Source organism: Stegodyphus dumicola, chromosome 2, assembly GCF_044657685.1.
Source record: "Stegodyphus dumicola isolate Sdum_Otavi_A_Nest chromosome 2, ASM4465768v1".
In the NCBI taxonomy this organism is placed as follows: Eukaryota; Metazoa; Arthropoda; class Arachnida; order Araneae; family Eresidae; genus Stegodyphus; species Stegodyphus dumicola.
Window position 1 is genome coordinate 256,002,167 of NC_140769.1, and position 26,075 is coordinate 256,028,241.

The 26,075-nt window shown below is 34.4% G+C and overlaps 1 protein-coding gene across 2 annotated transcripts in view; it reads right to left on the minus strand.

The window, feature by feature from the left end:
- Window positions 1-26,075, minus strand: part of LOC118199395 (neprilysin-2-like) — a 115,821-nt gene that overhangs the window by 75,932 nt on the left and 13,814 nt on the right. The window contains exons 2-4 of one of the 2 annotated variants that reach the window (XM_035371243.2): window positions 23,279-23,380; window positions 13,712-13,873; window positions 6,590-6,673 (exon numbers count right to left, since the gene is read on the minus strand). In XM_035371243.2, the coding sequence (XP_035227134.1) occupies window positions 6,590-6,673; window positions 13,712-13,873; window positions 23,279-23,380 (348 nt within the window). The remainder of the gene's footprint in view (window positions 1-6,589; window positions 6,674-13,711; window positions 13,874-23,278; window positions 23,381-26,075) is intronic. The other variant, XM_035371244.2, reaches the window with a different exon arrangement.

Here is a 26,075-nt window from a genome sequence, read left to right on the forward strand (position 1 = left end):
TGGTTGATGATCTGTGTCAGTTGAAGCAAAGTACAGTCCCTGTTCTGCCGTACAATTCGTCGGAGATGACGCCGATCACTGTCTTGGAAAACTGTGCTCGAACAGCAGTTACGTGTACTAGAGAAGGACTGTGGCTTCTGATTCAACTTTTGAAAACCTTTGATATGGCTGCTGTTGAGAATCCAGTGAGATTTGCTGTCTTCGAAATCGAGGCCTCTGCTAAACGGGCACCAACAATAAGCTCTTTTTCAGATTCTAAAGGATCTGCCGTTTTAACCCATTTTACTTCATTCATCGTAAAAAGCACTCTTTGACCTTATTTATGCTAGCATTCAAACCCCGTGTAACCCACGTCATAAAAAAAATTCGCATACTTCCTCCCTAGTACGTATTGAAATGAAAATCTCAAAGCTTTCTAATCTATTGGCCAGTGTGTGTAGAAGCATTTATTAATTTTCTATTCATCTTACAAGCAAATATTCTCTGAAAAGACAGTTGCATGCATTACGTCTTATTTATTACGTGGGAAGTTAGCTCTGAACTGAATGAATAAAAGGGAATGCCATAATCGGACAAATTATTTCTGCAGTACCTACAAACTAGGATCAAGTCGTTAATTTGCTCAGTAGAATCTTCAGTCATCACGTGTTTACATGACACCGTCTCTGCAAGAGATTTGCAAATAGATTGGTCTACCATGAACCGTCCCACAGCTTTTTTTCTTCTTCGTGTAATACAAGGAATTTGTGGCCTTTATTTGTAAAAGCATTGCAGACAAAAACTGGAAAAGTAAAGTAAATATCTGGAGTTTAAATATGAAGGATTATTTATTGTTAAATTACTCACTGTTTGTGTAGTGTTATTTGTCACATACTAGGAATTCACTATATAAGCTGTACTTTGCTGAATTCTGTTTAGTTTCAGTTGCCGTTTTGATCTTCGTCTGAGTCAATATACATATAGGTTGGTACATGAAATGTCACACCATTTGCTTTTTTTATTAAACTTTAACTAATAATCGAAAGATTACAAAATTAATTCATAATTAATTGACTAAGCATGGAAGTTCAGTTTATTGCAGAATGTGTTCGATGTATCCACCATTTTGTTTTAAACACTCTCTTGCAAGCAAACCCATGTATTCGTCCCAATCCTCCGAAACTCGTCTTCCAAAATTGCACGACACAACTGCACAACTCCGCTAGCATCCGTCCTCTTTGTTGATTTGCTTAGACTTCTTTGTTGATTTGCTTAGACTTCGCGTCTAAGCCTAGCCAACTGCTTCCGTGTACAAAAATATTCACGGAAACGTCTTTGCATTGCCACTAATTGTTTTTCTGCAACTGTGCAAATTTTACCTTCTGTTCAACACTGAACCAGCTTGCCGAATTTTCATGAATCAAAGTTTCGAAATACGTGGTTTTAACATTCAGTGTATAATATTAAATATCTTATTAAATAGCTTACGGTCAGTGTTATCAACACTGAACCAGCTTGCCGAATTTTTCATGAATAAAAAAAGGTGGTTTTAACATTCAGTGTATAATATTAAATATCTTATGGAGGGTTACAGCCGAAAACATCGCGGCAAAAACATCGCGGACGATAACGTCGCGGAGAAAACAACGCAAGGCGAAAACGTCGTGTTACAAAACATCGTGGGAGAAAACATCGTGATACAAAACATCGTCGTCGAAAATAAAGCGGTTCAAAAACTTCGCAATTTAAAAACATCGTCGTCGAAAATATCGTGGTAAAAAATAAAGTATCTACAAATCATCGCTTGACGATAACATCGCAGACATGCTTTTTTCATACATGCTTTTCGCAAACATGCGTTAATAACTGTAAATGGATATTCCCATAATGATTTGTGAGCGCAAAATGGAAAGAAGGATAATTTTTACTTTCACATTTTTTTATTAACTAATAAATTTTTTGTGAAAAAGTAAGAAGGAAACTTAAGCATAGCAAGTTAATGCAACTTATAGCACTTAATAGAATTTAAACCGACATAGTTAACTAACAAAGGCAATTAATAAATAATTTATTATAAAGTTTTTACTGGTAATTTTTCGTGAAAAGTATAATCTATAAGTTGCATTTAATTTTCTATGCTTAAGTTTCCTTCTTACTTTTTCAGAAAAAATTTATTAGTTAATAAAAAATGTGAAAGTAAAAATTATCCTTCTTTACATTTTGCGCTCACAAATCTTTATGGGAATATTCATTTACAGTTATTAAAGCATGTATGGAAAAAGCACGTCTGCGATGTTATCGTCATGCGATGATTTGTATATACTTTATTTTTTACCACGATATTTTCGACGACGATGTTTTTAAACTGCGAAGTTTTTGAACCGCTTTATTTTCGACGACGATGTTTTGTACCACGATGTTTTAGGACTGCGATGTTTTCTCTTTGCGATGATTTCTCCCACGATGTTTTCGCCTTGCGTTGTTTTCTCCGCGACGTTTTCGTCCGCGATGTTTTTGCCGCGATGTTATCGGCGGACACCGTTATGGAGTGATTGAATGCATTATCTTGTATCTTCATTCATTTCGTTTCTTTTCTGAGTGCTACAATCTCTGCTAGTTTTCTCGCAGTACGATGAGGCAGTACATAAAAAATTTTAATTTTCAGATAGCGGGATTTTGAGGTCAATAATGATTTCTGAAAAAAATTTGACGTAGCACAATTTTTATTCCATTACTTACTTTGTCTTCGGAAAGAAACGGTTGTTAAGGTCAGTGAACAGTGCATTTTTGCTATAAGTATCTTCTTTGCATTTGTCACTAAAAATCTTAAAATAAGGAAATGTTAGGGATATTCTAATTTAGATGATTCAACTGTGAATGAATAATTCTTTAAATTAAAAGAATATTACTGCGACTTCCCTAGTAGGACACAGAACTTTTTACTTTTCTTAAAATAATTCAGTATTTGTGTTTGAGGTGTAATTCCTTCTAGGTAATATATAATTTTCTATATGAGGCATGTTCTGTAATTTCTAAGCCTAAGATATTTGTATGAATGCATAAAACTATTTTTTTTTCAGTTCTCCTTATAGCTATCTTTGATTTTCAGTGCACATAGCGTACAGATCTATTATGAACTGGGATCAGTAGGAAAAAACGTCACAGCCTTTAATCCATTCCTGGTTCTTTAATCCATCATGTTACAGCAATGAAGATAATCCTCCAAGTCATCATCGAGGTTGTAGCAAGAATAAAGCAAATGTTGCTTCAGGTTTTGAAATGAAATACGTCCCTTGTGGACAGGTCTGATGACAGAGTAAATGGGGAAATAGAAGCTAAAATTCGCATTGCTGAATAGCATTCTGGGAAATATGAGTGTTGTACGTTGGAGTACTGTCATGCAAAATTCCTATTTTGTTCTTGAGTTTGTCAAAGTTTACGTTTATGGCTTGTCCGAATTTGAATGTACAGCTTAGAATAATGAACACCCATTACTGTGGCATTATGTGAGGTAAAATCAATAAATAACTGTCCATCTTCATCTACAAAAATGGTGCCGATTGGTTTCTAGTAGAGATTCGGGTTCTGACTTTATAGCTTAAAGGAAATCCGCTATGTTTGCCCACCTTCTTTCTTTCTTTGTTTGGTTTTTGGTGAAGATATGTTTCTTCTGCTATTATTAACCACAAAGGAAAATTTTATCAGATTTTATCATGCATAGACGTTCTCTAGAACATTCGGCGCGATGTTTCTGTACTTACAGCATTCCATTATGTTAATCTAACCACCTATTATGATCTAGATATTTACTGTCATTTATCCGTTTCGTTTCCTTACCAGAGAGCAAATCAGGTTTATTTAGTATCAGGAGTATTTAAGGTGAGGTTTTCGGATTACAAGACAGAGCGTATTTCGGGCACTCAAAGCCACATTACTAGGTTTCGCTAGCCGAAGACTCTAATCTTCGACGTTTCCTTTTAGTTGTCAACATTTAAATTGTGATGACGGTGAAAAGATTGCGCTAGGTTCTCGTTAAATACATTGTATAGTCTTCGATTACTTGATTTAATTTGAATTTTAATTTGATTGTTACTTTTAAGTTATCTCTCCACAAATGGTGAGCTTATCAGGTTCTGTGTTCCTCCTTACTTGCTTAGGGAACATTCACTGTCCTGACTCGGAACAGGGAGCTTACTAAAGCTATGTTCAATAAATTTGGGAAGTAGACAATACACACAGGAAGGGTATACGAAACCCTTTATTTTTCTCTCTTTACAATGAATTCCGGACTTCGGAATACAGAGACCAACCACTTGTGGTCTTAACGTAATAATATAAAAATATTAACTAAAAATCTAACTAAACTAACTTTGGATTAATCAAACAAGTGCCTACTCCAAGATTGGCCGTATATTAACAAAAAGCCGTATGTAGTACAGAGAACTGCTAACACTACGATACGTTTAAAATTATCAAGAGGATTAAACCTCTGGCCTTGAAGGCAACCAGCAACCGAGTAAAACTACTATGGCAAGCGGCCTGCTTCTAATAGCTCCTTCCTCTCTCTTGCTTGGCAAAAAGCCACAATTTAAGTACTTGGCGTTCGCAAGACAAATTTGCATAAATAAGTTAAAGCTTTTAATTCTGGCCGGAAGTAGAAAATAAGAAGTGATAGTAAAGATTTAAAACAAAATAAACGTTAGTAAAACTTAAGATCCTTACAGGCTGACTTCGTTAAGCACGAGATGTGCATTTTATATTCAAGGTTCTGATTTAATTTAAAGGTCTGTTAAACCATCTTAAAACTCCACGTTTCTTTTCACACGCAGTGATAATTCGCTCTACGTTTGCACTGAGTCTGGAGTTAGCTTATGATACCAAAGAACACCAAACTCTACATACTTATTTAGAACAAGGCTTCGCAAAGCCATGTAGGATTTTAACAAATAGCCCGTTTTCATTATTCTGAGAAACTGCCGCACCCGCAATTTTCCATCATATATTTCTCGATTTTCACTCAGTGGCCATATGCACATTGCGATCTGGTCTGGAATCACTCTTAAATGTCGCTATTCCCTGTGTCAAAACTGTAATTCAGGTTTTGTGGATGGCATTCGGGAATTTTACTAGTGTTTCGCCTTCTTGTGTCGTAACACAGTTACGTAACGATAGCTGATATTTCAAGTGTTACTAAATTTCGGTATCCGGACATAATCCCGACAGCCGAAATCCCGACAAGCCAGAATACCGACAGACGGAATCCCGACAAGCCAAAATCCCGACAGGGTCGAAATCCCAACAAACCAAAATCCCGACAGGGTCGAAATCCCGACAAGCCAAAATCCCGACAGGGTCGAAATCCCGATTGTCCAATATCCCGACAGGGTCAAAATACCGACACGGGCGAAATCCCAATAAGGCCTAATGAACCCTTAACATACTTCCACAGCTGCAACTAGTATATGCTTTGATGACTAGCAAATCTGAAGAAAATTACAAAAGATTATTCCAAGATTTAATTGATTTCGCTGAAGAAAATAATATTGAGCTGAGGCCATCTAGAATCATTAGTGATCTAGAAAAGGCAGCTATAAATGCTCCGCGCACTCAAAATGCTGTCGAGGATTGGCACAGAAGATGGGAGACCTCAATTGGACGGCCCATGTTGGCGTTTATAACATCATAGAAGGATTTCAAAAAGAACAGGAGCATGTGGAATACCAAGTTGAATGCATTCTTCGCGGAGAACAACAACCAAAACGTAGGAAGGTAGATGATGACAGAGAAAGGAGAATTATGACTGTTGTGGACGATCGTGATAATCGACCTGTGATGGAATATCTTCGTGCTATCGCTCGCAATGTGTCACTGTAAATATGTCGTTTGCATGTGTAAGTGATGTTTTCTTTTCCTTAATAAAAAAAATTTTATAAATCTTCATTTCAAATTTTGACGGTCATTTCAATTTGTTAAAAATTATTTTAAGTAATGACATAATTTTTATGATTTTTTTATTTAAGCTTTTAATTAGTAATATGTAATAGTTAGTTAAAAATTGTATCTTATTAAGCGAAATTGAGTGTTTGTATTTAGATATTAATTTGTCGGGATTTCGACCCTGTCGGGATTCTGGACACTCGGGATTCTGACCCTGTCGGGATTCTGGCTTGTCGGGATTCTGGACACTCGGGATTCTGACCCTGTCGGGATTCTGGCTTGTCGGGATTTTGACCCTGTCGGGATTTCGACCGTGTCGGGACTTTGGGTTGTCGGGATTTCGGCCCTGTCGGGGTTTTGGACAGTCGGGATTCCGACTGTCGGGATTCTGGCTTGTCGGGATTTCGGCTGTCGGGATTATGACCCAGACCCCTAAATTTCATAGTCTGATAAGACTTTAAAAAGGCTGTGAAACAATCAAATAGTACATGTTGTAAGAGTTCAAAGAAATGATGCGATCTTTTAACCTTTCGTATCGTTTAGCTTATAAGTAATCCATTCTATAGCTTAGAACTTATTGAACTCTACTCATACAAAAACATCAAGATAAAATCATTCTGATCAGTTTTATGTATAATTAACTAGTAAAACAAAAATTCGATGTAAAACTTACCGGCAAGCATGCAAGCTCGGTAGAAGTCTCTTAACTTGATAATATATTTAGGTGTTGTTTTATCCGACCTTTTTTCTAAAATATCTAGAAGCAAAAAGAAGATATAAGTTATAATCTGCATTTATGTATTGTCTTTATAAGTAATACACATGTTATTGGTAGGATGTCGCTATATATGTATGCGAAAACCATAAACAATTACATTTTTTATAAAAAGCTCCCTATATTGTACAAAGTAATTAATTAAAATAATAAATTAAATAATATAATAATAGTAATAATAATAAATCTAAAGCTTTCAGATTTTACATTACGCCCAAAGGGGCGTTTTTAAAGTTTTGTGTGTTACCTTTATTTATTAAATATCATGTTCCTTGCATTTAAACCATTAAATTTAATTGAACAGCAATATCGCAAAATAATTTTAAAATGAGCATATGCTTAGAATTTCCGATACACAGTCTTGCACGCTTAAAGTAAAAGTGTTTTTTTTTTTTTTTTTTTTTTTTTTTTTTTTTTTTTTTTTAATCCCACAGTGTTGCCGTTTCTCGCTTTGAAATCGTTGAGTTTAATCGTTGTTAATCAAAAATACGTTAAAGTGTTGCAAAATAAGAAATCGATAATAAAACAAATTCCAAATTTAAAAATAGGGTTTCCAGATTCCCATATTCGGTGGAGGATTACGTTATTCAAAATTGGATGGCTGTAGATGTCGTTGTTTTATCGCAATGCGAGAAACATACATACATTTATGTAGATTCTTTATTATTTAATTTCTTAAAATATAATACATAATAATAATATAATAAATTCATAAAATATAATACTTATAATTAAAATATAATATTTGGTGAGAACAATTTAAAAAGTGATTCATCGTTTATAGTGAATCAACGCAAAATGCCAAAATGAAATTTATAGTCCTTCTGGGCAAATTGCCCCTTTGGACTAGCAAATTTAACAGATTATGAATAAAAGATGGATTAAAGAAGATCCCTTTTTTAATGATCATAGAAGTAATTTCTCAAATTGAACTTCATAATTTTAATCGAAATTTAAATATTCCGAAGCAGCATCTCACGTTACAGTGAAGCATCAGTTCATGGACCGTTCATCTAACAAAATATTTGCAACTTGAAATTATTGTGCCATCCAACGTTGTAGAATCATTAACTTTGTCGAATAAGGTAACATTAAATGCCCGCACCAGGATTCGAACTCCAGATCTTCCAAATGCTAGCCAGAAGTGCTTTCCAGTTACACTCCGAAGGCACTTTGGAAGAAGAGAAAAATACATTTCATTCTTCTTCTCTTAAAGGGCGTTTCTGAAAGAGATGACCTAACTTCCAGTTTGGCGATGACGAATTATCGCTCTCTGCAGTTTAATTTGCTGGCACATTGTAGAGATTTCTCAAAGCAAGAAAGGGGTAAAACGTTTAATGCCCTGTCGAGGGTTTAAATCTCGAACCTCCCAATTGCTAGTTGGATCTAATTACACTGTTAGGCATGGAGTAAGGAAAGAGAAAATACTTTGCGACATGATATGTTCTTGTCTACTTTTTACAGTGATTTTGAAGTGAAATGTGGCACTGAAATGCTTTTCTGAGGCTTCCTATTGTTTTAACAAAGGAATATCACTCCATGAAATTTTGTAACTTACCCCATTTTATGCAAATTTCAAGGAACAAAGGACTGGTATAATCTTTTCCTCCTTTCGCTTCTTCCGAGGATATTTCCTCTACAATCGCGTTTTCTTGGCTCTTTTGAAATTGTTCCAGTTCTTCCAACCTGAGCTCATTCTGTGGCTCTCTAGTAACTCATCCATGTATCATTGTTAACTGTAGATTTACAGTTTGCCTACTGACACCAATGCTCTCCAGCAGCCTGCAGAACACTCTGGCAATAACGTCCTTCAGACAATATCAATGGCCCTCTAAGTCCGTTAAACCATTAAACGGTAGCTCAACGAAATTAATTTCGTTCTGCAGGGCTAAGCAGACATAGTAAAAACTTATGAAAAACTGGATGATCCGCTTCAAATATAGTTAGTTACATTCCAAATAACTAGTAAAGCATTACAAATATTCGAAGAGAGAGGCGGTTTTGTTCTTGAACAGAACTTCCTGAAGTTGAACATTCCTGCGATTACTTCTTCTGTAGCGCTGACTGCTAGCAGTCGCTTTGATGAGGGGAAGGAAAATATGCTTTGCAATGAAATCTAGATCTCATTCAGAAGACAAACAACAAAAATCAGCGTTATATTTACAAAACTTCCACAGGACTAGTTTCGATGGTTTTACCGAACCACCATCCTCAGCTGCAAAACCGCAAATGAACAAGATAGGAAAAAATTATTAGATAAGATAAGAAAGCCTGGACAAGAATAAGCAAGTGGCGCCATCTGTTGGTGAAACCAGAACTAAAGCATAATTTCTTTAAAGGCCGAAGGCAAATTTGGATTGGAATTAGGATCGTTAACTAGAACAGAAAGATTTTTATGAATGTGAAATGCCTCTAGAAAATCCAGTTCTCCAATGGAAGATGTTTTTGTTCTCAAGGAACATGAGGCATATGTTAGAAAAAAGGAAACACAGAAGTCTTCTGTTGCGCAACATTGTTGGTCCGAAAATCACACTTTCAATTTTTCTGCTGCCAAAATTATTCAAAAAACATCTTCCATTGGAGAACTGGATTTTCTAGAGGCATTTCACATTCATAAAAATCTTTCTGTTCTAGTTAACGATCCTAATTCCAATCCAAATTTGCCTTCGGCCTTTAAAGAAATTATGTTTTAGTTCTGGTTTCACCAACAGATGGCGCCACTTGCTTATTCTTGTCCAGGCTTTCTTATCTTATCTAATCATTTCTTCCTATCTTGTTCATTTGCGGTTTTGCAGCTGAGGATGGTGGTTCGGTAAAACCATCGAAACTAGTCCTGTGGAAGTTTTGTAAATATAACGCTGATTTTTGTTGTTTGTCTTCTGAATTAGTATTTATTCGGCGTGTTATTGTGTCCTTATTAAATCTAGATCTATTTACTTCTAGCTCTCTGACCAATCATATGTTAAGCATTTCAAGACACCGAGTAAATTACGAACGTCTGCTTGCGTAAGGATTCTCAGCTACGTCATTTCTGACGGAAGGTTCGAGAGCACTTCACCTCTTCTAACTCCCCAGAATGTTTATTTGGATTAGTGGTTTTCTGTTTAAAACTTCTAGACGTTGCCTGCCAGCAGCAGAGTGAAGGTCCTGATCCTAATCTGAGTATACTCGGAGCATACTGTGTCAGAAATTACCTCAAAGCATCTTTGAAAAGCATTTGTTTCCTGCTTGTCAGTAAGTAAGTACAAAAACATACTTAATTAGTGTTGTTTAAATAGTGATCTTCATCAGTAAATTCATAAAAGGCTCGCTGTTCCGAAAATTGAAGACGCAGCGCTGAACGTGTAATAGCATTCTCAATGAATTCTGTGAGCTTCTAAGATAGTTTACGGATACTTTGCATTTCAGGACTATGGAGACAATGCATGCTAAACAGTTTAGCGATGACATGTTTGTTACACAATTAGAGTGTGTAATTCTAAAGATAATTACGTAACGAGAGTGTGTATTTCTGAACAAAGTAGTATAAATTTGTCCAAACAATTACGGCAAGCAATAACTTGCCGATAGTTTTAATTCATTGTCACTCAGTTTTAATACGAGAGTACTTTAGATGATGTGCTGCAAGAAAGTTTGCGTCGATAATCTAATAACAATTACAAGTCGAGCAGAAATGTTTTCAAACACACACCATTTGAATCGAAACCTGGATCATATGGTATGATCCTAAAACAAAATGTCAAATCAATAAAAAATAAAATTACAATCATCGTATTTGAAATAATTGCACCGTCACTGAGAAAGGATTAATTTTTTGAATGGCTCTATTCCATCTCAAAAATGATGAAAATAGGTAGCCTATACTTCCTTGCGGCACCTGATTGGAAACACACCTACTTTTAATGGTGACTTAAAACATGGCTGAGAGTGTTATTAATTGGCTAAGGTGACCAGACGCCGATTTTTAACAATTTGTCTCGCGTCCCGCGGCTTTTTAAAAAAAGTCCCGATTTTTAGGAAGAATGCAGGACAAGCTACGGAATATACAGGGTGTTTATAAAGTCCCGGACCCATTTTGATGTTTCATAACTCATAAAATAATGAAATATAAAAAAACCTTATGGCATTTATTGATGGAATAACTTATATATTTTCCTTTTCGGGTTTGAATATCTTTACTTTTGTAAATATCGTCTGCGCGTAGGGTTAATTTCAGATAATTTCATTTTCCAGTCTAAATATCTGTGCTTTTCTAAATATCGTCTGCTTATTAATTGCATTTTTCTCTCTCCTGTTTTTGGCATCTTTCTGGCATTGTTAATCGCCATAATGTGCGCATATGGAGATCTGAAAACCCCCATGAATACCGTGAGGCACAAAGGAATAGCCCAAAGGTTAATGTGTGGTGTGGACTAATGCACGACCGAGTCATTGGGCCTTTCTTTTTTACAGAAAAGACGGTCTCATCAGTCGTATACTTAGACATGTTGGAAAACTTCATATTTCCACAACTAGAAGAGCTTCAGCCACATGTCTCTTTGCAACAAGATGGTGCACCACCTCATTGGGGTACCATCGTTCGTAGTTCTTTGAATGACCATTTTACAGGACGAGGGATTGGGCGAGGAGGTCCAATTCCTTGGCCACCCAGATCACCTGATATAACGCCGCTGGACTTTTTCCTTTGGGGATTTGTAAAGGACAACGTTTACAGGAGGAGAGTGTCGAACATGGATGACCTAAGAGCCAGAATTACAACCGCAATAGCCTCTGTGGATGCCGACATGCTTGCCGGTACCTGGCGAGAAATTGAATATCGACTTGATATTCTCCGTGCGACGAAGGGGGCCCGCGTGGAAGTTCATTGACAAGGGTCATGAAACTTTTTGAGTCTATCTAACCATTTATGTTATTAATTTTAATCTATCTTTATTATTTTACGAGTTAATGAATCATCAAAATGAGTCCGGGACTTTATAAACACCCTGTATTAAAACAAGAACTTAATTGGAATGTGCAAAAATCATTCGATCATATTAATCAAAATTTTCCATATTAGTAATATTTCTAAAAATGATCTTTTTAATTAGACATCATTATTAAAAAATATATTAATAAGGAAAAGGTTAAATCTTGGACATCAGCGAAAATCTCAATAGAAAACAAATGGTTTGGAATATTTCATCATTTTGAAACAAACCATGTTCCATACAATAATGCACTAAAAACTGTGGAATACCCCAGGAACTAATGCTGTGACGGATCGCTTGTTTTCTACGGTAAATAAAGTGCGGACAGCAGAAAAATCACAATTAAGTGTTGAGACTTTAAAAGCCATTTTATGTGTGAAATATAATTTAACAAATTATTGTGAAAAAATTTATGACCTTTCAAACAACGACAGGAATCTACTAAACAAAATTCACTCAAACGAGAAATATGCCAAAGAATAAAATAATACTATACATAATTTCTTTTAATGTATTTGTAAATTGTACTTGTGTTCAAATTTTAAAAATATATTACAATACTATTTTTCGTTCTATGACAATTTGTGTTGCTTTGTATAGGCCAAATGTTTAATCATCCCCGGTCGATGGTGTCCCGCTTTACCAATGTTAAAAATCTGGTCACCTTAGAATTGGCGCCCACTTTCGTTCAGATTTAATCATTCATACATAGCAAGGATTCATAATGAGCACTCATTAATCTGATTAAGAGGCAGGAACATAATTAGGAACAGAACTTCTACGTCACTATGCGTCTTACAAGCAATCATAAAGTCGAAACGCAAAGATATAATCATTTGTCATAAATAATTTAACGTAAAATCGTCCGACCTCCCCCCCCAATCACCACCACCACCAAAAAAAGCATACACGTTTGTTAGATCGGTGTATTTTTATTTCTCTATCTGAAATACTTCATCTAAAGAGTAAACTAGCTGATAAGAAATGTTCTCCTTTTTGAAGCTTGTTAAGGTATCCGACTACGTTCAACATGCAAATTTTGCAAAATAATACAAATAAATTCATTGTTGGTGCTATAACTCGATACTATTTGAAATCATAGAAGGTTATAAACACATCATCAAAGTATAAGTTTTGGATTTGTTTTTACATTTTGGGTTAAAAGTGTGTTAAATTTTAGGATTACTAGATATGTTCCCACAAAAATATTTATCAATATTTTACTTTTATTTTTGTCATTTATATTTATTAAAGTGTAAGGAATTAAGTGGACTAAAATTCTAAGTGTTAAAACACTATGTCTATTAAATGCACCAGTTTGAGTACTTGCAATAGCTATGTTTTACAGAAATTTCTTTCTTTTCATTTACAAAATCGTTTGAAAATGGTTTAGATAGGTACGTAAACCTATAAGTTTAGTCCATTTAATTCACAATATGTCATAGAATATTTGTGAAAATTTTGATAACGTTACTGTAGTAATATTCTGTGTTTTAGGTTTTTTTCGTAACAGAAAAGATTTTTGGAAAATTGGTTTAATGTAATGCAACCACAAACAGAAGGAAATGAAAATGTTACCAAGTCTAAAAATCAAATTAAAAATAAACTTGTTCCGGAGCACTTAAGAACAAATAAAAGGGTTCAAATTCGTCTTTCGAAATCTTCTGAACATCACTAAAAATATTTAAATGAAAAATTCTCATTTTAAAGTTATTTAGTCTGTATACCTTTACACATCAACTTTCGGGTTCTTAAACAGAAACTTCCAATTCGCGGCGTCGAACAGGAACAGCTATAATTCTGCTTCTAACGACCAGAGAGGCAAAATAAAAATAGTTTTTGAAAGCTTAATTTATAAGCTTTAAATAATAAAATAATAATAATAATTAAGTAATAAAATGTCTTTGAAAACTTTCATCGAAACTGACGATTAGAATGTATTCAAATACCTTAAAGTGTCTTTCATTAAAGTGTGATTTATTAATTCTCTTTATTATTGATCAAACCTGAAATGAGATTAATAGCTGAAAATGTAAACAAGCTTTGTTACGTTTGAGTTTCAAATTGAGTTGATCTTCAACTTTGGAAAAGACAGAAATGTAAGATACTTCGGGAGGACTTCTGTGTTCCTTTATCCAACCACCACAGGCAAATTTATAAAAATCCTTACAGGGATCTACAGATTCATCTATATTTCTTTTGATATCCACAGCTAGAAGAAAAACGAAAAATCATCATTTACAAAAATTAATTCGTTTATAATTACTTTATAACTTTTTAGAACACTTGACATTCTTGAAAGCATTGAATTTGCATTGCGAAGAATTAAAGATTATATTTTTAAAAATTTTGGAGCAGTACTATAGCAAGAAAAGTACTGATGACATACTAGTGCATTTGGACTTAGCTTATTAAAAGGACCTCTTTCCCAAGCAAAACAATGCGGATAAACATCTCCTGAAAATTATTTTATGCCTTCCTATGCTTTCCCAGAGTTTTGAAAGATTTTGACCATTCGCGATCGAGCAAAAGCTTGAGTAGAGAAGCTCAGTCAAACAAAAATTTAAGAGTCAAAGGAGTTTGTACCACAAGATGCCTTCTCCAAAATTTTCTTGCCTTCCTTCACTATAGCCGTCACTTGCTGTGACACTATTCACTGTACAGTGTCACTGTTCACTTTCGTTCACTGTACAGTGAAATGGAAAAATCTGATGTGGAAACCTCGTGATTTTCTTGTATGGCCAGTTAAATTATACATATTTTTTGATACACTTAAAATTCTTTCTTCGAATTTCTTCCCTTTAATTCTTTCCTCCCTTTTTTTAGAGATATATTTCTCATTCTATCAATTCAGTTCTCACTCCGCGACGAGGAAGAAATACATAAAAACTCAAAACAACGTCATCAAAAATGGTGAAAGAAAAAAAAAAACTACAGGAAACAGTTTTTTTTTTTTTTTTTTTTTTTTTTCCTTTCCCAATTAGTTTCTGCACAAACATAACTAATTTGGCCAACCGGTCTAAAGACAAAATTTTTAGGTGCACCAAAATTTAAAGTTAACTTTTGATCCCACTAGGCAGAGTGACACAGAATTTGATGCACCAACTGACTTTATTCACTATACTAGCAAGAATTTCAAGTATAAACATATTAACGCCCTCTTAACACTACTTATACTTTTAAATTATTGATAATTTTACAGATAATGCCTGTAGCAGAAGCATCTGTACTAAAAGCAAAAGAAATATCTACCGGAACGTAAGAACAACATAACTCAATCACATTTACTAAGTCTAGGCGCACACTGTACGTTATAGCCGTCCCGTGTACAAAATTTTAACGTTCTACGACTAATCGTTTTAGAGTTATGCGAGATACATACATGTGTATATACGTACAGACGTCACGAAACCAATCCTCTACCGAAGCGTAAGAACAACATAATTCAATCACATTTATTAGGTCTAGGCACACAATTACACGTTATAGCCCTCCCCTATGTACAAAATTTCGAGGTTCTATGGCTAATCGTTTTAGAGTTATGCGAGATACATGCATGTCTATATACGTACCTATATATATATGTCTATATACGTCTATATACGTCACGAAAAATCCCTTCTGAATGCATTTTAAATCCATTTCATAATCTGTTTTTTTAATATATATATATGTGTGTGTGTGTGATGTACCAGCTTTTGTGCGGAATAAATCGATTGGTGAAGAATCATAGATGTCATCGTAGCTTAAATTATCAGACGATAAGTTTAAAAAACAGGATCCATTTATTATTATTCAGGAAAAATAGCAGTTACAAAATCAGATATCCGGAGTAAATAAAAAGAATTACTAATAACTTTTTGTATGAAGTTTACTGCATCGTTACATTAAAGAAAAGCCCCGATATTCTTTTGCGAGTCCTTTTATAGCCTCTGAAAAGGCGGAGCTTCCAAGAAATGACGTCTGCCTCGTCAGCCAATCCAGTTCGCTTTAAATAATTCCAGATCATTCTATAACTGTACGTGTAGAAAAGGCGGGAAAAACAACTTGACTACGGGGCTGCGGATTTAATTCCACGTACTTTCAAATAAGAGACCGTCGCCATTAAAAATGAAAAGAACATACAGTTAGAATTTTAAGTGTATTCTTGACTATGGAATTTGATTATTACACATATATATCCTTTATTCTGTCCGTACGTACAGATGTGAAGCAAAAAATTGTCCAAATTGATTCGAGAGTGATCAAAATATATATTTTGTTTGAATTATGATACTCGAAATTTTTCCCGAATACAATACTTTGTACAAGAAAATAAAAATTGGATGTTCTGTATCACGATGCAGTCTCCTCGTCCACTCATCGAATGGTAGAAATTTTCTAAGTTGATTACAGTCAAGGTGGATGAAGAGGTTATTAAAAGCTTCCCTGACAAGAACCATATTCTCTTCTTTTTCATCTTACTTCCACAGGAGAAGGAAAATGTATGATAACTGCATGCTTTTACATTTTAAAGTTTTTTACAACAATCTTTAAATAAAAATTAATTTAAGAATACATATGAGAGAAGTTAATTTGAAGTGGTCGTGAGCTTGGTTTTAATCGCTCAATAGTCGGTGATTTACAGTTTAAGGGTTGAGTAGTGAGGAATTTGTTGCAAATTTTATTTTTTTTTTTTTCAATACATCTATTGCATTTAAGGTGAGAAGTGTGTGTGTGTGTGATTATGGCAAAGCCGCGAGGGCTATCTGCCTAATGGGAGGGATGCCTCCGTGGAGGACTTTCTAAGGGGAACTGACTCGTATACACGTTACACATGGGGAAAACCACGAAAACGCCCATGCAGCCAGCCCGTTCGCGGGATTCGAACCTCGGACCGAACTACCAGTGTTCAGCGACTTTACCGCTCGGCCGCTGGTGGGCTTTAAGGTAAGAAGAAACTTAAGTGTGCGATTTTAACTGTATCTGTTCTTCCTTACGAAATCAAATAATAGACTTTATTGCACTTTAATTGAGACATGTTAGAACTAATCTCGTTTAGTCCCATTAAACAGCTGAAAGCAATAAAAATAAATAAACTATTAATAAATTCTAATGTAAAATATGTAATAAATAATGTATAAAAAAGTAAATAAATAAAAAATAATAAGCAAGCATATTTTGATTTTTATTAAACCAAAAGAGAGAAAATGTTTGTGCACTATACAAATTGCACAAAAAAATACACAACATGATAGAATTCAAAATTTCACATTTTAAATAGGAAAATAACAAGTGCAAACGAAATGCAAAAAGCATAGTTTCTTTTTTGCTTCTGAAATTTTGCAGTTCTACAAAATCTGCGCATATGTTTATTACCTTCCTACGTAAAATAGCATTGTAACTATAAATCTACTATAGTAAATTTGTACAAGTATAAATAAATCTGTATGGTAAATCTGTATGGTAAATCTGTATAACTAATAAATATTTTTACCTCACGATTACTAACAAGCACAGGCGGATCATCGTCTTTATCATAGTTTATTTCCGTTGAATTTAGATGTTTGGATTAAGGACTTCCAAAATTGCATCCTCAGGATTATCATAAATTGTTGAAACTTTCTTTATTATCCACAATAGTGCGGGGATTATTTTAATTGCCTATTAGTTATTTTTTTGTTTTGAAACCCTTTCCCTTAAATTCTTGTTTCCAACCTACAATTCCCTGCCGGAATGAGATCTCAGTATCGCATTTATGTAAATGAAGTAGAACCAGTATTTAATGGGAAGTTCAGTCACTTCCGGAGAAGAGCTTAGATGTTCTCAGTAGAGCGTGTTCTACTTTCAGGCCACATCGTTGATCTACATCATCTATCTTGCTACATTCGGCCGTAGTCTTATGTGCCTTTTACTTTTCCCCGGTGAGGTTTAATTACCTTGGTTTACCGGGTCAGCTGGGTTAGTTATTTTTGAAAAGATTCAGATAAAAGTTTGTCTAGTTAGAATTAGTTTAGTTCATTATGTTCTATCTCACGTTAAAGCCCAAGTGAAGGCTTTTCTGTAAGCCCTAGAGGGGCCATCTGTAGTATTTCGTTTAAGTGAACAAAAGGATATTTTACTCCTTCTTTGGAATTTGGAGAAGACCAGCGAATAGTTACTAGACATTTCGATAAAGTTCTAGTAGCCAAGGGCTTGTAAATTAACTAGAACCTTTTAATGGGATCTTGCTTTCATTTTCCCCGATTCCCAGAATTTCAGACACATTCAGAGGTTTTAGACCTCAGAAAGAAAAATCGTTTTGTAGTGTGCAGTTTTTATATCTTGCTAAGTGGCAGCGATAAACTCTACTGCTTGCAAAACTGAACTTTGTGCACTTATCTCTCTGGCTGTTAATAAACTTGTAAATAAATTTTCTTCTATTGATTCCAGTATGCAATTAACCAATTCTCCTCGATACGACGTCTTTTATTTATTTTTTTAAATTTTTATTAACCCGATGTCCTTTAAATGTTCTAAGTATGTTGTATTAGGAGGAAGAAATTCTAGCCTATTTTTTAGGTTTTTCTAAATGATGGTGTGCGGCACGATTATTGAGATGCAACAGACTTTTCTTTCGTTTATGTTGTTATTCTACGTTCTTATGTCAGCTCCGAAAATCTTCAGACGTCATCCGTGCATTACTATTGGCGTGGCACTCTACTGATAAACTCAGTATTGTTAATACCTCAAATCATCGAGGCTTAGGAATTTTTTCTGCTATTAATAATTTTCGTTCATCAGTACCTGGCACACTTGCACATCAAAACACAATAATGCGGTCCAATGCCTTTTCACATCCTGATATTTCACAGTTGACGGGAGACCGAAAGCATTCTACCATAAGAGTAGTGGTTTTGCCTCGCGTCCCCGCATATCTAGCCTTCGAAAATACATCAAATAACACTATACGATATTGTAGCTGTTATAGCTCAGGACATAATTGCATAATTTTCCGATTGTTATAGCTTTTCTAATGTTAATTCTATTTTTTATACGTTTAACTAGTTGGAATTCTCACATTTTTGGAATTCAACATTTCCCGAGTTTTATCCACTGTTAAACATTTATTGTAAAATGATTAAATGTGTTTGCAAACCATACTTACCTTTAGCTTAAATGGGATAAAATAACTACATTAAAAAATTAAAATCATTGCATATTCATATCAAAATTCCCTCTCAAATCTAATAACTGATAATTTCATGATATTTATAAATGAAAAATTATATATGTCAAAAATTGAAACTTTGAAAAATTTTTGTGGGAAGGTTTTGAATTCCTGGATAACATTAAGTTCTGATTGATGATTATTTTAAGCATTTAAAGAAATATAATAGAATAATCAAAACAATTCATGAGTACCATAGGCCACACCATATTTTCATTTAATAGTTATCTTATTTGTTACATTTTCACAATATCTGAAAGATAACGACTTGTGAACTTAGCCAATGTGCCATTAATAAAGATAAATTATTTTTTGTAGTAACCATGTTCTTGGGAAAAAAGGGAGTTCAAAACTAAAGTCATGTAGTTCATAATTTTTTAAGCAAATTCTTTGTTGGATTTTCTTATATCTATTAAAGAGGTAGGAATGGAAAAACTGATTATTGTTGTCGAGTCTTGTGCAATTAGCATATTGATAACACTTCCTTTGCAGAGTCCCTTTAATACAATCATGAAGTTGGTACTCAAAACAGTATATTCACATTTTTGTAGTGTTCACAAAATGTTGTAAAAAGCGCAATTAAGTGTTAGGGATCCCAATTTGCCAGAAGTAAAGAAATACAAAACCCACAAACTCACTCGTTTGATTCTTTTCGATCAGCCTATGCGTATGCCATTTTATGACCACTATTTCCACAAGAAGACTTACACATATAAGCATATTTTGCCTCAAGCTAATATTCTTTTAAAATGGCTTGTGATCTATGTTCTACGCATAAGTCTTTCTTTCATAGAAACAAATGAATAGTTTTATTAAACACTTTGATAAAATGACAAATTAAACAGCTCACACAATGAGGTTTCCTTGCTGTATGGACAAGTGCTTAATACATTAGCAGAGTCGTAGCTAGGGTTTTCAGGGCCCAGGGACAACTGAAGATTTCGCGCCCCCTACTGCTTGCCAAGGATGGAAAACATTTAATTTTAAAATGTCGTAAAATCAGTTTGGCGCCCCTTGAATTCTGCGCCCGGGGACAGATGCTCCTCTTGCCCCCCTTTAGCTACGCGCCTGTACAATAGTATAATTACAAATACACTTTACAGGTTTCACAGAAATTTACACACTTATACTGCGCGACATCCAAATACATCGTGACATCCAAATACATCGTACAGAGAGAGTACTTCTAAAAACAAATTGAGTGAATATTAAATTCTTACTCTAGGCATATTTACTATTAACTCAGATTCTGCCCTTGTAAACAAATTAAGGCTGAACCCGGCATTTTGGCTTAGAGTATTCCTCGGGGGGCACTTTAGTCGGCTGGACTGCTACCCGGATGAATAGGGTGCTGGGTCTGGGTGTCTGGTGCGAATCTCACGTGTGGCCTCTTCTGGCTTTGCTCTGGATGTTGGAGGACGTGGCGCTAAACCAATTAACCATAACGGTAAAGGGATGGTGCCCACGTCCCCCGTTCCTAATTCAAATCCTAACTCCTTTCCCTCCCCCCCCGAAAAAATAAAGTTGCATAAAATTTATAAGGAGGAATAGGTCATCTCCGAGATTTGCAAGCTTGCCGATAATCTTCGCATTCCTTGTCACCAGATAACGCTGTTTAACCATAAGCTTGCAGAAAGCGTGTGTACTGTTACCGGGGATTTTTAAGATGGTGGTAAGTGGGCTGATGATAAGATAAGGATATAGAGTACCAGTTTCTTCACGGACACAGAGTTCGATGTTACTGACGCCGTGCCTTTTAAATATTAGGAAAAAGGACCATGTCCTGTAATAAATCATTTTAATTGCGGGGAAAGGATGTTGCCTTTGTCGCCTGCTTGTCTGATGTAGTAGCATGTGCTGCGATCTTGGGCACATTCATCCCACTCTGTTTGCTATTTGATTTGTGCCTTGCGTTTTCAATTAACATCGTGATAGTGTAATATGCTTATAAACACAGGAAGCGGTCAGATGTAGCTTGATGATAGAACCCAGCTTCAGCAATGTTGTAAATATCATCTGTACAGAAATTCTCTAAAAACATAGGGGTTTAGATTTTGCCATTGTTCAGCGCCTGAATTTTCCACATCGCCCTTATTGTCGTTCGCTTTATAAAATTTGGTATTCTACCTAGCTCTCCGCAGAAAGAATCAACCCTCAGTTGCGTTAACATCATTGTCAGTCAAACGACTTAATTACGTTTCACTTAGGTATCTATTCATGTACCAAAGTATCAACGACTTGCTTCACATTCATCACTGGGCCTGTAATATTCACGCGTAGGTATAGAAAATCATTGATCTAATCCCTGCTGTTTATCAATGATTAAATATCCTTGTAGAGTTTTGGAATTTTATCGCAATTGTTTTCTGATTTTGCTTCAAATATGTTGAAATCGCATTTAAGGGGACTCGTACACCTTAAAAACCATAAGATCTTCGAATATGTGATTGTTGCAAGAATTGGGAGAACTTATTTATTTTAAAAGCAATTACTTCCAACTTTTTGCAGCTGCCTACATAATATAGCTGCTTTCTGAAATAGTAATCAGAAAGTTTGTGTTGCCTCAAATATTTTTATAATTTAATCCGCTTCGTGACAAAATGTTTCGTCATGTTTCCACCTTGCGCGCACAGTTTAAAACATTCTGTTGCATAATTTAATTCCATATTTAATATATAGCCTTTATAATATTTGTAAACTACTGTAAACCAAAAATTCTAAGAATTTCATGTTAAATTTTTTATTTTATTTGGAGTTGAGTTTATAAAATGTATTTTATTAAAAAAAAAAATCTGTCATGTTTTCGTCCATAAAATTTTTTAATATTAAAATATCCATCAGATTTTTGTTCAGTTAAAAAATAGGGCTCATATAAAGAATTCCATTAAATTTTAAGTATGTACCATTAACCATTTTTAAAATATCATTTGCGCAAGGTGAAACATGACGAAAACTTTTGTCACAAAGAGAATTAAGTTACAAAAATATTTGTGGCAACACAAACTTTCTGGTTACTAGTTCCCAAAGCAGCTATATTATGTAGTCAACTGTAAAAGGTTGGAAGTAATTGCTTTTAAAATAAATAAAATATCCCAATTCTTGCAACAGTCACATATTCGAAGACAGTTAAGGGGTTTAAGGTGCATGAGCCCCCTTAAGTTTCGTTATTCGAAACTTCTTTAATTGACTAAATGAGATTCCGAAATGTCTCAAAAATTATTATTCTGTTCATTTTTTCTTCAACCCCTTTGTTTAATATCGTCAATGTAAAACTATAGAAGAGATTCAAAATATTTCAGAAAACTATTTTGAATTATTATTCGATTTATATTGCATAAAACATTTTTATAGAAATCATGCTATCTGTGTTTGGAACAGAGAATATCTAGCCTCAGTTAAAGCGCTATGGACCAAAAGGTTTTTTCTTCCCTACAATTTTTCACAAGATAAAAGTTAAACAATTTTCAACAAATTTTAAAATAATTCAATTTTTGATTGGAATTTATTTTTCAAAATTAAAAAGTTTATTTTGATTGCTTCATATTCTGGCTCTAGAAACATAAAATTGAAGCGGAGACAAAACTTGCATTTAAAGAGAGAATCCGAGATTGTTATAGCTTTCCACAGTAATTAATGCATTTAAGATGCTATGCGTAAAAATCGTCGTGTCTTGCAGATATAGCTGAAAAAGAAAACTGTACCAGTTGCATCATAAATGCATTTTGTGATGCAACATTTGTACAGTGTGCATTTGTGCATTCGTGCAACATTTGTGATACAGTGTGCATTATTTATACATTTTGCTTTGCAGAATGATTGCTTTTAAGTGAAGAAAACTCAAGAATCCCTTATTATAAAGAAATAGCTTGTAGGGTTTATATTTATTTTAACTAACATTTATTGTAAGTTTAAACTACCTTTCCTGTCAAGCCTTACTTTCCCCTGGAACTGCCAATGCCAGAGTATGTAAATTTTAGTAGAATGCGCAAGGATTCAAATTATCAGCAGAAGTATTCTGATTTAAATAGAAAGGAAACGAGTTCGAGGTGTGATATTCTTACTTCACGAGCGCGTTTCGGCCTGTGTGCTTGCCTGGAAGTATTGTTAATCGTTCAACGTGATCTTCAAGTTTGCTGAATTAGCAGCGGTATTGTAAAACGCGGTGAGGTTAGTTACTTTTTAGAGAGCCTCGTAGTTAGAGTCTTGTCTTTAATTTCTTTTCAGGTTATTATTTTTATTTGACCGCCGAGTTGGCGCAGTTTGTGAGCGTCAAGAGCACGCACTTGTAATATATTACGTTGAATAAAAAGGGACTTAAACCCTTAACAAGACTCTGTCTTTTATCCAGTTTCCACAGTCACCTCTTGGTTGCGTACAAGTTGGAGGCGCGCAACGCTACAAGCTGTTAAACTAAATCTGAATATTTACCTGCTCTTATGCATTCTTTTGATTGGCAGGCTTCAGAGCTAGAGTCAATGGATGGCGAAGTATTTGGGGGATCCGTAGCAAGATCGCTATCATTTTCCGAACCTAGAAGAGAATTCGTAACTTTGAATTACAGTTTAAATACTAAGGCTGTTTGCACACTTTTTAGACGATTTTGTTTTGCTGTAAAAACAAACTCCTGCTTGGAATTTTTTTAATCGCTTTTTTAAAGTGTAAATTATCGTCTGTTATTTGACAATTTTGTTTTCGTGCAAAATGGTGTTTTTAGAAAAGCACTGGACGGAAGACTATGTTTGTGCTGTTTCCGAAGAAGATTATTTGTATTTAGTTATTAAAAAATGCTGTGAAAGACCATGATTTTTCGATATCTAAAGCAGCGGTAGATAATATTGTCAATAAGAAAGGGGAAAAACGTCAAAGTTTGGCTTCAAGGAGAAAAATTGTTCAAAACAGATTATCCAAGGGAAAAACGGAATGTTTGGAAAATTGCAATGTTAAGGTCTTTAATGTCAAATGAAAATCCACCAATTCAAAAGACAGTTTTAAAATCATTAAAGTGCTCAGTGTCAATCATAAGCAAAGTGATTAATGCTGACTTGAATCTTAAAAAGGCGACAAAATGCATCGTCTTTTCCCACGACATATCGCTGAAAACAGAACGCGCTGCAGAATTCGCTATGAGAAACAATTATTTGAACAAAAATGGAAAAAATGTTGTCACAATACATGAATCTTGAATATACTTAAATGACCGTAACGAAATGAGGTCTATTTGTTCTCATAAAAGACAAGGGAAAATGTTAGAATATGGTTCAAAAAATCTAAAGAATGTTTTATCATTGTTTTTGTTTTTTCATGTAAAGATAAACCCAAATTAAAAGAGTGCTGAAAATTGTTAAATAAAGCTCCACATATTATCAGGAACTTATTTTATACCGAATTTTCAAATGTGAAATAATTTCTCTTTACCACCAATGCCATCAATCAGTAAAACGTCATGAAGACAATTGGAGTTGCCACAAGTAAAATTCCACTGTTAATTTCTTCGGAAAATGGAACCAGAAATGTGTATCAAGTCCTGTATCCTTCACTCATATCTCAACTAAATCTCCTGACTCATAACTAATCTGTGATCCACGGATTTTTGCACTTTTAGACTCGTAAAAAGCGAATTGTCTAGAAATAGACTTATAGCCCTTCTTGGACTTTGGAAAGTTACTCAAAAGGAATGGGATAAAATACCTCTTCCACAACTAAAAAAGGTTTTATAATTTTCAAACTTACGACGTAGAAAGACAGTGACGAATAAGGGTTACCAAATGGAACATTTAAAACACAAACATTTTAGATAAAATATTTCTGTAAATACAATGAAAATCGTACGAAAAATGTGCGAATAGCCTCCGTACTTGAATATTAACATAAATGCTGCTAAAAATAAATACGTACTAACGGTATTAATGTATTAATGTTAAAACTGAAGCTAAAAATTTTATGCAGGCAATAAACTTCTAGTATTCTTGAAAGAGATGGAAAATAGGAAAGTTTTATTGGCATGATGACTGTCATTCATGATAAAATTGGTATCATTTGTATAGCTATAATTATTAAAAATTATTTTTAACTTGCTTCATGGTCTCAATTTTTATGAAAATATTGATGTTCATTAGCCCAAAACAGCGTTAGCCAGAATGGGCTATTAGTGTCCAAAAGGGATTTGGCGGCCTATCAACTTTAAATGCCCGAATCACTTTTCAAATTTTTGCCACGAAATACTATCGCCCTGTATTACTTTTAAAGAAATTAGAATAATATGTATAAATATAGGTATGTTTCTCGCCCTGTGAAAAAACGATGGTACATAGATCCATTAAATTTTGAACCGAGCATGCATACATGGAAGAACAAATTTTGAATTTCGAATTTTATATTCCTATTTTGTAAAAATTTAACGAATTTTTAACAAACTCAAAAATTTTAAAGCAAACAGTGGCAACAGTTTACTGATTAAAACATTTGATCTCCAGCGCGAGCACCTGTATATAAATACTAAAGATATCCGGTTTTTAAATATTTTGTGATTTTTTTTATTCACCTTAATTGTATGTGGCCTGTTGCAACTCAACTCTTGCTGAGATCCGATGGCTGAATGACGTCATCTCGAACTATGAACTCTCGCCTAGAGATCACGAGAACTCGGGACTGAAAAGTCGCACGTTAAACCTTTCATTATGTAAAATTTATGTAACCGTTAACGTCTTCATTAAATATATTTGTGTTAAGAAAGTTTATCATTTATGGATTATCCCTCTCAAGATTTTGCAGGTGCACAGCACAGAGGAACTTCAGCCCATTGGCCCTGGCCGAACCCATTGGAACAAGGTAAGCAGCTTTGTTTTACCTTGATTAATTAGTTAGAAGTAAGATAAAGAATATAAAATAATAATATTGTGGCGCCCAACGTGGGGCCATTGGGTTGAATTTGAACTGAAATTTAATAGATTTTGCTTAAGCAAAAACATGGATTTAGAAAAATTAAAAAAGAAACGATCTGCTATAAGAGCAGTAGTTACGAGGCTAATAAATAAAATAGAAACAGAAATTGATAATGAGGGGGTAAAAGTGTATTTGAAGAAACGGTTGCTCAGTTAATTAGTAAAGAAGAAGAACTAATCTTAGCGGATAATGGTATTGAAACTTTAATTGATGTAGCAAATTTAGAAGATGAAATAATGTCTAGAGAAGAGTATAAAAGTAAAATTATTATTTGGAAATTACG